The 13842-nt window shown below is 43.0% G+C and overlaps 1 protein-coding gene across 1 annotated transcript; it reads left to right on the plus strand.

The window, feature by feature from the left end:
* The first annotated feature begins 9480 nt into the window (after positions 1–9480).
* LOC101739322 (mitochondrial substrate carrier family protein Y) lies at positions 9481–13184 on the plus strand. Its single transcript, XM_038014618.2, has 4 exons — positions 9481–10401; positions 11773–11976; positions 12427–12518; positions 12964–13184. The coding sequence occupies exon 1, from the start codon at positions 9493–9495 to the stop codon at positions 10045–10047; it is 555 nt and encodes a 184-aa protein (XP_037870546.2). The 5' UTR covers positions 9481–9492; the 3' UTR covers positions 10048–10401; positions 11773–11976; positions 12427–12518; positions 12964–13184.
* Positions 13185–13842: the final 658 nt, after the last annotated feature.

The following is a 13842-nucleotide window of genomic DNA, read 5'->3' on the forward strand; positions in this document are numbered from 1 at the left end:
CTCGCGAGTTAGGGAAACCGCGACCGAACCCCCAAGTTGTGTCTTATGCCTTAAGCAAGGGCACCCCGCGAACTACCGTGGATGTCCTAGGGCTCCGCGTAAACGTTCAACCCACCCAGCTCCGCGAACCGTCGGCCCAAAGACTTCGGCACCTTCAGTGCCGAAACCCGCCTTCGTGCCGGCTGCAGTTCCCACGGTCTCGGCGTGGAAAAAGCCGCTGCCATATACGAAGGCGGGAACGGAAACCGCACCCCCGCCCCCGTTCGTGACACGCCCCGCGCCCCAGCCCCTGCTCGCACCTCGCCCCGCGCCCGCGTTCCGTCCCCCGCAACCGTCTGCCGTCAACGATTTCGCGCTCGTGCGCGACTTCGTCACCGCGGTTCACTTCGACCGCCTGCGATCGTTCGCAGACGCGATACGTAGGTCGGTAACCCCCGAACAGAGACTCGCGGCCGCGTTCGACCACATGGACGTATACGAGTCCGTGTCCCGCACTTTATAAAAATCTTTACCGGTAATCAATGGCGCAAAAAGGTAGAGAAAAACCGTATTCCCTTACGTTAGCATTCTACAATGCTAACGGACTCGCGCGGCAACGCGATCAAATTTTCGAATTCCTCCGCGACAATCTTGTAGATATCTTGTTAGTGCAGGAGACCTGTCTGAAGCCCTCGCGTCGTGAACCGAAAGTCGCGAATTACGTCATGGTTAGGAATGACAGACTCACCGCCTCCAAAGGCGGGACTGCCATTTACTATAGGCGGGCCCTGCACGTTGTCCCTCTCGATACTCCCTCGCTCTTACATATCGAGGCGTCAGTGTGCCGTATCTCGCTGACGGGACACCAGCCGATCGTCATCGCATCCATTTATCTCCCCCCGGACAAGCCCCTTCTGAGCAGTGACATCGAGTCACTGTTCGGCATGGGAGACTCCGTCATCCTGGCAGGCGTTTTAAATTGCCACCACACTAGGTGGAACTGCCATCGTACAAACGTTAACGGTAGGCGTCTCGACGCGTTTATAGACGACCTCACCTTTGAAGTAGTCGGTCCCCCAACTCCAACATGTTATCCGTATAACATCGCGCTCCGTCCGAGCACTATAGACCTGGCATTGCTTAGGAACGTAACTCTGCGCTTGCGTTCCATCGAAGCACTGTCAGAGCTCGACTCAGACCACCGACCTGTCGTTATGCAGCTCGGTCGCCCTCACAACCCAGTCACTGTTACGAGGACCATGGCGGATTGGAATAAGCTGGGCACGTGCCTAGCCGAAGCCGCTCCGCCAATCCTCCCTTACGGCCCGGATTTGAATCTATCCCCCGAGGACACCGTCGAATCCATAAACATCATTACCGATCACATCTCTTCCGCGATCATTAGATCTTCAAAAGAGTTCGATGTGGAGAACAGCTTCCACCGCATCAGACTGTCCCCCGATCTTCGGAATCTCTTAAGAGTTAGGAACGCGGCAATCCGGGCCTACGATCGTCTTCCCACGCATTCAAACCGGATTCGGATGCGTCGTCTACAACGCGAAGTCCACTCCCGCTTAAGCGACGCGCGTAACGATAATTGGCATAGTTATTTAGAACAACTCGCGCCCTCCCACCAACATACTAGCGACTAGCTAGGACTCTCAAATCCGAAACTACCGCTACTATGCCTCCCCTCGTACGCCCTTCAGGCCAACCACCGGCATTCGATGACGATGACAAGACTGAGCTGCTGGCCGATGCACTGCAAGAGCAGTGCACCACCAGCACTCAACACGCGGACCCCGAACACACCGAGTTAGTCGACCGGGAGGTCGAGCGCAGAGCTTCCCTGCCGCCCTCGGACGCGTTACCCCCTATTACCACTGACGAAGTTAGAGACGCGATCCACAACCTCCAACCTAGGAAGGCACCCGGCTCCGACGGCATCCGCAACCGCGCGCTAAAACTCTTGCCAGTCCAACTGATAGCAATGTTGGCTACAATTTTAAATGCCGCTATGACGCACTGCATCTTTCCCGCGGTGTGGAAAGAAGCGGACGTTATCGGTATAAATAAGCCGGGCAAACCGACAAACGAAACTTCTAGTTACCGTCCGATTAGTCTCCTCCCGACGATAGGAAAAATTTACGAACGTCTCCTTAGGAAACGCCTCTGGGATTTTGTTACCGCGAACAAAATTCTCATAGACGAACAGTTCGGATTCCGCTCTAAACACTCGTGCGTACAACAAGTGCACCGCCTCACGGAGGACATCCTGATAGGACTAAATAGGCGTAAACAAATCCCGACCGGCGCTCTCTTCATCGACATCGCGAAGGCGTTCGACAAAGTCTGGCACAACGGTTTAATTTACAAACTGTACAACATGGGAGTGCCAGACAGACTCGTGCTCATCATACGAGACTTCTTGTCGAACCGTTCGTTTCGATATCGAGTAGAGGGAACTCGTTCTCGTCCCCGTCAACTGACTGCCGGAGTCCCGCAAGGCTCCGCGCTCTCCCCGTTATTATTTAGTTTGTATATCAATGATACACCCCGGTCTCCGGAGACCCATCTAGCGCTCTTCGCCGATGACACGGCTATCTACTACTCGTGTAGGAAGATGTCGCTGCTTCATCGGCGACTCCAGATCGCAGTAGCCACCATGGGACAGTGGTTCCGGAAGTGGCGAATTGACATCAACCCCACGAAAAGCGCAGCGGTGCTCTTCAAAAGGGGTCGCCCTCCGAACATCACTTCGAGCATCCCAGTCCGTAGTAGGCGCGCAAACACCTCCGCCGTTAGTCCCAACACTCTCTTTGGCCAGCCCATACCGTGGGTCTCGAAGGTCAAATATCTAGGCGTCACCCTCGATAGAGGGATGACATTCCGTCCCCATATAAAAACGGTACGCGACCGCGCCGCGTTTATACTAGTACGACTCTATCCAATGCTTTGTAGTCGAAGCAAACTGTCCCTCCGCAATAAGGTAACTCTCTACAAAACTTGTATACGCCCCGTCATGACGTATGCAAGCGTAGTGTTCGCTCACGCAGCCCGCACCCACTTGAAATCCCTTCAGGTTATTCAATCACGATTCTGCAGGATAGCCGTCGGAGCGCCATGGTTCCTTAGGAATGTGGATCTCCACGATGACCTGGAGCTCGACTCTTTTAGTAAGTATGTACAGTCGGCATCGCTGCGCCATTTTGAGAAGGCGGCACGACATGAGAACCCTCTCATCGTAGCCGCTGGAATTACATACCCGACCCCGTAGACCGAATGGTAAACCGTCGACGTCGCCCAAAGCACGTCATTACGGATCCTCCTGATCCATTAACGGTGCTTTTAGGCACCACAAGCACCGGTCACCGTCCTCGTTGAACCCGTCGCTTGCGACGAAGGGCTCGACGAGCGAACTAACCCATAGACACAGCCCACTGAGTTTCTCGCCGGATCTTCTCAGAGGGTCGCGTTTCCGATCCGGTGGTAGATTCTGCGAAGCACTGCTCTTGCTAGGGTCAGTGTTAGCAACTCTCCGGTTGAGCCCCGCGAGCTCACCTACTAACGTTAGGGCGAAGCTGAAATAGCCTCTCAAGGCTATCAGCATAGGTAGGAAAAAAAAAAAAAGTTACAGGTACCAGATAACGGAAATAAATGTAAGATTTTTATTATACACATACATATATTTAATACACATCCGTAACCCTGGAAAAGACACTTTATATTTATCATACAAATTCTTCCCTTGGCGGGATTTGAACCCGCGACCTCCTTGTGTAGTGACCATGTCACTTACCACTACACCAAACGGCCGTTGGAACAGCTTCTCTTCGTTTTCCGGTAGGGGCGCAGTTTTAACTCCCTATGAATTTGAGATAACTTTAACGCGATCGAAAAGTTAAAAAACTCGCAATAAGCACATACAAAGTGTCCTTTTTATAAATATATTTATTTATTACTAGTGGTCCCGCAGTAGTCGAAATTCGACTATAATTAATTGAAATTATTATGGTTCTATTGTACATATTTCTATAGTCACAGATTTCGCCAAGGCTACACTATAGACAAATACTCGTAATATTAAAGATATACAATATTAATCTATTCTCAATTTGACTACAGACTTTAAGCAATGACAAAAGTTTGACAATAAACAAAGAGTAGGCATATGTGTGTGTGTGTCAAATAAATGGTAGTGTGTGTAATGTTTTCTTTATTGATTTAATGTACTTTTAATGCGTAACTTTAAAAAAATATTAGTTATCTGCACTTCTTCCCTACATTTTCTATAAGTGTGGGAAATTCCATACTCCTCCGTCCGCGCAATTTTCGTAAAAAGGGATACAAAGTTTTTGCTTCACGTAATAATATATAGATATATCAATCAAAATATGCACCAATGTGTCGATGCGTCTCTGACAGCGATGCGGCATTGCGGAATTGCGAAAATTTATGCGGAATTAAAACAACTGAAGAACTAGAAATGGTTATATATATAAGTAGATATACTGTATCTATGTTTATAGAAGATAATAATAAATTGACAACAAAATTTTATTAAAAGAAAAAAGTGATGTCATAATTTACAGTTACAAAACAAAAAAAGACGACTATATAATAGAAAGCCATTAAAAAGCAATTAAACAAAAAACGATGTAAAAAAACATCAGTAAATTTATGTTATTATCTGCAGTGACGGCCAAGCAAAATGTTACTGTACATAAGTACTTTTCAATAACTTTCAAGGATGTTTGAAGCTGTAATTGTTCTTTTTATTGAATAAAGGAACCTCTGGAAGTGGAGGTCAGCAGGGTCAACAAGGTGGAACTCAACAAGGAGGTAATATAATAAGTCTACGAATATCCACAACTACCGGTGCTCATCAAATCAGTTTGCATCGGTTGATAATTCTGACTCGCATTTTTACCATAAATAAATCATTCAATCAAGTTCCAATAATTTAATTTTGAGAGTCAATATTCAAATGTAGTTCTACTTACTTCGACATATTTTCTTAACTTGTTTGGACATAGTTATTCGCTTGGAAATGAATTTCATATCGCACTCGTCGCTATTGTTAATGTTGATAGTATTAGTCCATTTTAATGCATTACGTTACGAACGTCATATATAAAATATGTATATTAATTCCTAGATCTACATTTCTGTAATTATTATTTATGTTAAATAAAGGATCCCCTGGAAATGGAGGTCAGCAGGGTCAACAAGGTGGAAATCAAGAAGGTGGAAATCAACAAGGTGGAAATCAACAGGGTGGAAATGAACAAGGGGGAAATCAACCAGGTGGAAAACAACAAGGTGGAAATGAACAAGGTGGAAATGAACAAGGGGGAAGTCAACAAGGTGGAAATCAACCAGGTGGAAAACAACAAGGGGGAAGTCAACAAGGTGGAAATCAACAAGGTGGAAATCAACCAGGTGGAAAACAACAAGGTGGAAATGAACAAGGGGGAAGTCAACAAGGTGGAAATCAACAAGGTGGAAATGAACAAGGGGGAAATCAACAAGGTGGAAATGAACAAGGGGGAAATCAACAAGGTGGAAATGAACAAGGTGGAAATCAACAAGGTGGAAATGAACAAGGGGGAAATCAACAAGGTGGAAATGAACAAGGGGGAAATCAACAAGGTGGAAATCAACCAGGTGGAAAACAACAAGGTGGAGATGAACAAGGGGGAAATCAACAAGGTGGGAAACAACAAGGTGGAGATGAACAAGGTGGAAGTCAACAAGGTGGAAATCAACCAGGTGGGAAACAACAAGGTGGAAATGGACAAGGTGGAAATAAACCAGGTGGAAAACAACAAGGTGGAGATGAACAAGGTGGAAATCAACAAGGTGGAAATAAACAAGGGGGAAATGAACAAGGGCGAAATCAACCAGGTGGAAAACAACAAGGTGGAGATGAACAAGGGGGAAATCAACAAGGTGGAAATAAACAAGGGGGAAATGAACAAGGTGGAAATGAACAAGGTGGAAATAAACAAGGGGGAAATGAACAAGGGGGAAATCAACAAGGTGGAAATCAACCAGGTGGGAAACAACAAGGTGGAAATGAACAAGGTGGAAATAAACCAGGTGGAAAACAACAAGGTGGAGATGAACAAGGTGGAAATCAACAAGGTGGAAATGAACAAGGGGGAAATCAACAAGGTGGAAATCAACCAGGTGGGAAACAACAAGGTGGAAATGAACAAGGTGGAAATAAACCAGGTGGAAAACAACAAGGTGGAGATGAACAAGGTGGAAATCAACAAGGTGGAAATAAACAAGGGGGAAATGAACAAGGGGGAAGTCAACAAGGTGGAAATCAACAAGGTGGGAAACAACAAGGGGGAAATCAACAAGGTGGAAGTCAACAAGGTGGAAATCAACAAGGTGGAAATAAACAAGGGGGAAATGAACAAGGGGGAAATCAACAAGGTGGAAATCAACCAGGTGGGAAACAACAAGGTGGAAATGGACAAGGTGGAAATAAACCAGGTGGAAAACAACAAGGTGGAGATGAACAAGGTGGAAATGAACAAGGTGGAAATAAACAAGGGGGAAATGAACAAGGGGGAAATCAACAAGGTGGAAATCAACCAGGTGGGAAACAACAAGGTGGAAATGAACAAGGTGGAAATAAACCAGGTGGAAAACAACAAGGTGGAGATGAACAAGGTGGAAATCAACAAGGTGGAAATGAACAAGGGGGAAATCAACAAGGTGGAAATCAACCAGGTGGGAAACAACAAGGTGGAAATGAACAAGGTGGAAATAAACCAGGTGGAAAACAACAAGGTGGAGATGAACAAGGTGGAAATCAACAAGGTGGAAATAAACAAGGGGGAAATGAACAAGGGGGAAGTCAACAAGGTGGAAATCAACAAGGTGGGAAACAACAAGGGGGAAATCAACAAGGTGGAAGTCAACAAGGTGGAAATCAACAAGGTGGAAATAAACAAGGGGGAAATGAACAAGGGGGAAATCAACAAGGTGGAAATCAACCAGGTGGGAAACAACAAGGTGGAAATGGACAAGGTGGAAATAAACCAGGTGGAAAACAACAAGGTGGAGATGAACAAGGTGGAAATCAACAAGGTGGAAATAAACAAGGGGGAAATGAACAAGGGGGAAATCAACCAAGTGGAAAACAACAAGGTGGAGATGAACAAGGGGGAAATCAACAAGGTGGAAATAAACAAGGGGGAAATGAACAAGGTGGAAATGAACAAGGTGGAAATAAACAAGGGGGAAATGAACAAGGGGGAAATCAACAAGGTGGAAATCAACCAGGTGGGAAACAACAAGGTGGAAATGAACAAGGTGGAAATAAACCAGGTGGAAAACAACAAGGTGGAGATGAACAAGGGGGAAATCAACAAGGTGGAAATAAACAAGGGGGAAATGAACAAGGTGGAAATAAACAAGGTGGAAATGAACAAGGTGGAAATGAACAAGGGGGAAATCAACAAGGTGGAAATCAACCAGGTGGGAAACAACAAGGTGGAAATAAACCAGGTGGAAAACAACAAGGTGGAGATGAACAAGGTGGAAATCAACAAGGTGGAAATAAACAAGGGGGAAATGAACAAGGGGGAAATCAACAAGGTGGAAATCAACCAGGTGGGAAACAACAAGGTGGAAATGAACAAGGTGGAAATAAACCAGGTGGAAAACAACAAGGTGGAGATGAACAAGGTGGAAATCAACAAGGTGGAAATAAACAAGGGGGAAATGAACAAGGGGGAAATCAACAAGGTGGAAATCAACCAGGTGGAAAACAACAAGGTGGAGATGAACAAGGTGGAAATCAACAAGGTGGAAATGAACAAGGGGGAAATCAACAAGGTGGAAATCAACCAGGTGGGAAACAACAAGGTGGAAATGAACAAGGTGGAAATAAACCAGGTGGAAAACAACAAGGTGGAGATGAACAAGGTGGAAATCAACAAGGTGGAAATAAACAAGGGGGAAATGAACAAGGGGGAAGTCAACAAGGTGGAAATCAACAAGGTGGGAAACAACAAGGGGGAAATCAACAAGGTGGAAGTCAACAAGGTGGAAATCAACAAGGTGGAAATAAACAAGGGGGAAATGAACAAGGGGGAAATCAACAAGGTGGAAATCAACCAGGTGGGAAACAACAAGGTGGAAATGGACAAGGTGGAAATAAACCAGGTGGAAAACAACAAGGTGGAGATGAACAAGGTGGAAATCAACAAGGTGGAAATAAACAAGGGGGAAATGAACAAGGGGGAAATCAACCAAGTGGAAAACAACAAGGTGGAGATGAACAAGGGGGAAATCAACAAGGTGGAAATAAACAAGGGGGAAATGAACAAGGTGGAAATGAACAAGGTGGAAATAAACAAGGGGGAAATGAACAAGGGGGAAATCAACAAGGTGGAAATCAACCAGGTGGGAAACAACAAGGTGGAAATGAACAAGGTGGAAATAAACCAGGTGGAAAACAACAAGGTGGAGATGAACAAGGGGGAAATCAACAAGGTGGAAATAAACAAGGGGGAAATGAACAAGGTGGAAATAAACAAGGTGGAAATGAACAAGGTGGAAATGAACAAGGGGGAAATCAACAAGGTGGAAATCAACCAGGTGGGAAACAACAAGGTGGAAATAAACCAGGTGGAAAACAACAAGGTGGAGATGAACAAGGTGGAAATCAACAAGGTGGAAATAAACAAGGGGGAAATGAACAAGGGGGAAATCAACAAGGTGGAAATCAACCAGGTGGGAAACAACAAGGTGGAAATGAACAAGGTGGAAATAAACCAGGTGGAAAACAACAAGGTGGAGATGAACAAGGTGGAAATCAACAAGGTGGAAATAAACAAGGGGGAAATGAACAAGGGGGAAATCAACAAGGTGGAAATCAACCAGGTGAGAAACAACAAGGTGTAAATGAACAAGGTGGAAATAAACAAGGTGGAAATGAACAAGGTGGAAATGAACAAGGGGGAAATCAACAAGGTGGAAATCAACCAGGTGGGAAACAACAAGGTGGAAATCAACAAGGTGGAAATCAACCAGGTGGAAAACAACAAGGTGGAGATGAACAAGGGGGATTTCAACAAGGTGGAAATCAACCAGGTGGAAAACAACAAGGTGGAAATGAACAAGGGGGAAATCAACAAGGTGGAAATCAACCAGGTGGGAAACAACAAGGTGGAAATCAACAAGGTGGAAATGAACAAGGGGGAAGTCAACAAGGTGGAAATCAACAAGGTGGAAATGAACAAGCGGGAAGTCAACAAGGTGGAAATCAACAAGGTGGAAATGAACAAAGGGGAAATCAACAAGGTGGAAATGAACAAGGGGGAAATCAACAAGGTGGAAATGAACAAGGTGGAAATCAACAAGGTGGAAATGAACAAGGGGGAAATCAACAAGGTGGAAATCAACAAGGTGGAAATGAACAAGGGGGAAGTCAACAAGGTGGAAATCAACAAGGTGGAAATGAACAAGGGGGAAATCAACAAGGTGGAAATGAACAAGGTGGAAATAAACAAGGTGGAAATGAACAAGGTGGAAATGAACAAGGGGGAAATCAACAAGGTGGAAATCAACAAGGTGGAAATCAACAAGGTGGAAATCAACAAGGTGGAAATGAACAAGGAGGAAATCAATCAGGTGGAAAACAACAAGGTGGAAAACAACAAGGTGGAAAACAACAAGGGGGAAATCAACAAGGTGGAAAACAACAAGGTGGAAATCAACAAGGTGGAAAACAACAAGGTGGAAATCAATCAGGTGGAAAACAACAAGGTGGAAAACAACAAGGGGGAAATCAACAAGGTGGAAAACAACAAGGTGGAAATGAACAAGGGGGAAATCAACAAGGTGGAAATCAACAAGGTGGAAGTCAACAAGGTGGAAATAAACAAGGGGAAAATCAATCAGGTGGAAAACAACAAGGTGGAAATGAACAAGGGGGAAATCAACAAGGTGGAAATCAACAAGGTGGAAATCAACAAGGTGGAAATCAACAAGGTGGAAATCAACAAGGTGGAAATGAACAAGGGGGAAATCAACAAGGTGTAAATCAACCAGGTAGAAAACAACAAGGTGGAAATGTTCAAGGGGGAAATCAACAAGGTGGAAATCAACAGGGTGGAAATCAACAGGGTGGAAATCAACAGGGTGGAAATCAACCAGGTGGAAAACAACAAGGTGGAAATCAACAAGGGGGAAATCAACAAGGTGGAAATCAACAAGGTGGAAATCAACAAGGTGGAAATCAACAAGGTGGAAATGAACAAGGGGGAAATCAACAAGGTGGAAATCAACCAGGTGGAAAACAACGAGGTGGAAATCAACAAGGTGGAAATCAACCAGGTGGAAAACAACAAGGTGGAAAACAACAAGGTGGAAATCAACAAGGTGGAAATCAACCAGGTGGAAATCAGTAATATTTTAATAAATCTGCAAATTTGTGAATTTTAGCAATTGCCGATGCTTACCGAAGTGTAGTGTACCATAAAGAAGCTATTAAGTCCAGTTTGTAGATTTTGCTAGCGCTTATTCCAAGGCAGTTTTTGTTATTTTTGTAGCAGATTTGATCCGCCTCACGATGTCTCACTATCGCTCACTGCTTGAGGCCATCTTACTACACTAATTTAAAGAATCTCTCACTGCAGACTTCATTTGCATCACAGAGGCCTACTGTATCTAGGCGAAAGGACCTATATAAACAACGCGAGTCGTCGTGGCCTAAAGGATAAGGCGTCCGGTGCATTCGTATCTAGCGATACAATGGTGTCCGAATCCCGAAGACGGGTACCAATTTTTCTAATGAAATACGTACTTAACAAACGTTCACAATTGACTTCCACGGTGAAGGAATAACATCGTGTAATACAAATCAAACCCGCAAAATTATAATTTGTGTAATTACTCTCATTGTGTAAGGACCTCTTGTGAGTCCGCACGGGTAAGTACCACCACCCAGCTTATTTTTGCCGTGAAACAGTAATGCGTTTCGGTTAGCAGGGTAGCCGTTGTAACTATACTTGAGATCTTAGAACTTATATCTCAAGGTGGGTGGCGCATTTACGTTGTAGATGTCTATGGGCTCCAGTAACCACTTAACACCAGGTGGGCTGTGAGCTCGTCCCACAATCTAAGCAATATAGGTCTATATAGGTGTAGTAGTAGTAGTGTATAGGTCGTATGCATTCTTCTGACGCATACATAACCAAGTCTTTTTAGGATGTCCCCTCATAGCATTATCGATAGGTCTTTACGCTATACATATTATAATAATATATAAAACACATATATATAAATGCAAGGGATACAGTGAACAAATAAAGACTTTGGCAATTTTGAAGCCTTAAATCAAATATAAAAAACTTCAGAGGTGTCAAGGGACACCCGGACGGAACGAAGTTCCTTTCGATTAATTAGTGAAGGAATTGTAATCTTTTTTTAAGATATAATTTTTCGTAAGAATTTATAGCAAAAAGTGTCGTGACAACTTTTCGTAAGAATTTATAGCAAAAAGTGTCGTGACAACTTTTCGTAAGAATTTATAGCAAAAAGTGTCGTGACAACTTTTCGTAAGAATTTATAGCAAAAAGTGTCGTGACAACTATTCGTAAGAATTTTTTCCGTCTAGCCCCCTTTCACAACGCGCGATAAGGAACTTCGTTCCAATAATCCACACATTGGCTTGGCAAGCAATTTTTCTAAGAAAATAATAAAAATCTTGCTGCGCTCTAACTTATTACAAAAATATAAACTATAGTGTAATTGTTATATTTGTAGGAAATGGAAATCAACCGGGGGGCTCAGGTTCTGGTATTGTTTGCCATCCTGATACAAGCAGCCAGCCAGGCTCCGCACAAAAGCAAGCTAGTGCTATTAACTTAGTCATTTACGAAAAACGCATCTTGAAATATTTAGAAAGGTACTTAAAACAAAAGAAAAAGCTACCTGCATGGATCGCATATTACAGTCCTTTAGCTAGAGGTAAAGATTTTCTGACAATTAATACTATGATAAGCTTTGATACAGTTCAACTAATAATTTGTATTAGAAGATGGGGAAACTTCAGCCGCGTATTAATTTACCAACTTACCTCTGATATATTTCTTAACACGTTGTAAATACTTTATTTGGTCAGTCAGTTTGCATATAAATTGACAGTATGGAAAACTCAATTCAATTGAAAATGATGATCATAGAGCGTTATGACACGATACTACTACTTGTCCTGCCTATTTCTGTCTATGGACTGGACCTCATGTTTGACGATATGCGTGGAATTCAAGTAAAAGTTTCATCAAACACGCAGATCAATGTCGTTACTGTTTGTTATTGTTAAAGTGGACACATTTGCCTTATTTCACAAAAATGTTAATAAAAGATACGTTGCGTAATGGATGTTGAGTAATGGATACTTTTTGATTTGCCCTAAAGGTCACAGAGGCGGTCATAACAAACATAAGTCACTCTATCCTAAGCTCTGTCTTTGCAAAAATCAAAGTCAAAGGGATACCGTCATTTTTCCGGTATGTATTTTGTTTTCTGAACATTTTGGTTTAATAAATTCTTAAACTTATTATTCTTGCTGGTAGTACCTCTTGTAAGTTCGCGCGTGTAAGTACCACCACCCTGCCTATTTCTGGCGTGAAGCAGTAATGCGTTTCGGTCTGAAGGGTGGGGCAGCCGTTGTAACTATACTGAGACCTTAGAACTCATATCACGAGGTAGGTGGCGTAGGAGCCTGTAGCTGTCTATGGGCTCCGGTAACCGCTTAACACCAGGAGGGCCGTGAGCTCGGCCACCCAGACAAGCAATAAAAAAAAACCTATGAATAAAATTTTTATTGAGATTATGAATGCGTTTAAGGTGAGCCTAAAACGCATTAGTGTATATCCACTTATTTATAGCTTGTATTTTTTTTTGTGTTTCATAAGCTACTTTATTGAGTTATCAATTTAAAACTTCTTTTAGATATTGTCAAACTAATGGCGAACTCCCAAGGTCAAGACAGCGAAGAAAAGTGTAGTTTATAAATAGTTTTTTCATTTTGAGGTGGAGGGTAGTTTTTAGGGAAGCTTTGATCCAACGAACTTGGCAATGAAAATGGACTTCGAGATTTTTAGAAACTGTTGTATTTTTCAATTTTAAATTGGTGGTGGGATTATTCAATTAAATATATTATTGAGCAAGCATAACTGTGACTTTATTTAAAACCTAATAAAACGTTTTTCTTTATTCAGTAGAAGATAAGATAGACAACCCTAATAAATAACTCCTAATGCACAAACAAATATATGTTAAAAATGTAAAAACAACATTAGCCTGCTAATTACTTATTTATTTACAGTTAATTAAACTTTCTAGACTAAATAGGCATACAGGAAACATTTTAAGCTTATAACCAATTTCCATTTTTCTCATGTATTACTGACGCGCTTTGAGGGCACACCGCTGTGCCTTTTTCATTAGAATAACAGATTCAGTCAGAATTTCACTATGCCGAATACAAAGAAAGGAGATGATAGGCTATATTCGATACGAAATTTAATTTAAAACAGCCCCTTTGTAACATAATAGTTGGTCATGGTAGGTTTTTTGTTCTGAATAATATTGTGTATAATATTGTAATCTTTTTTTAAAAAGTCTTAGGTGAAGAAAAACAGTATTCCTTTCATAAAATTAAGATTTATCAGTCATTATTTTGCGTCGTCGTGGCCTAAAGGATAAGACACCTGGTGCATTCATATCGAGCGATACCACTGGGCCAATATGTGTAAAGTGATCACCCTGCCAATGAAAACTACAGATCAATTAAAGATTACTGCCGTACCTTGTCATGGCCTAAAGTAT

Source organism: Bombyx mori, chromosome 12 (genome assembly GCF_030269925.1).
Source record: "Bombyx mori chromosome 12, ASM3026992v2".
NCBI lineage: Eukaryota > Metazoa > Arthropoda > Insecta > Lepidoptera > Bombycidae > Bombyx > Bombyx mori.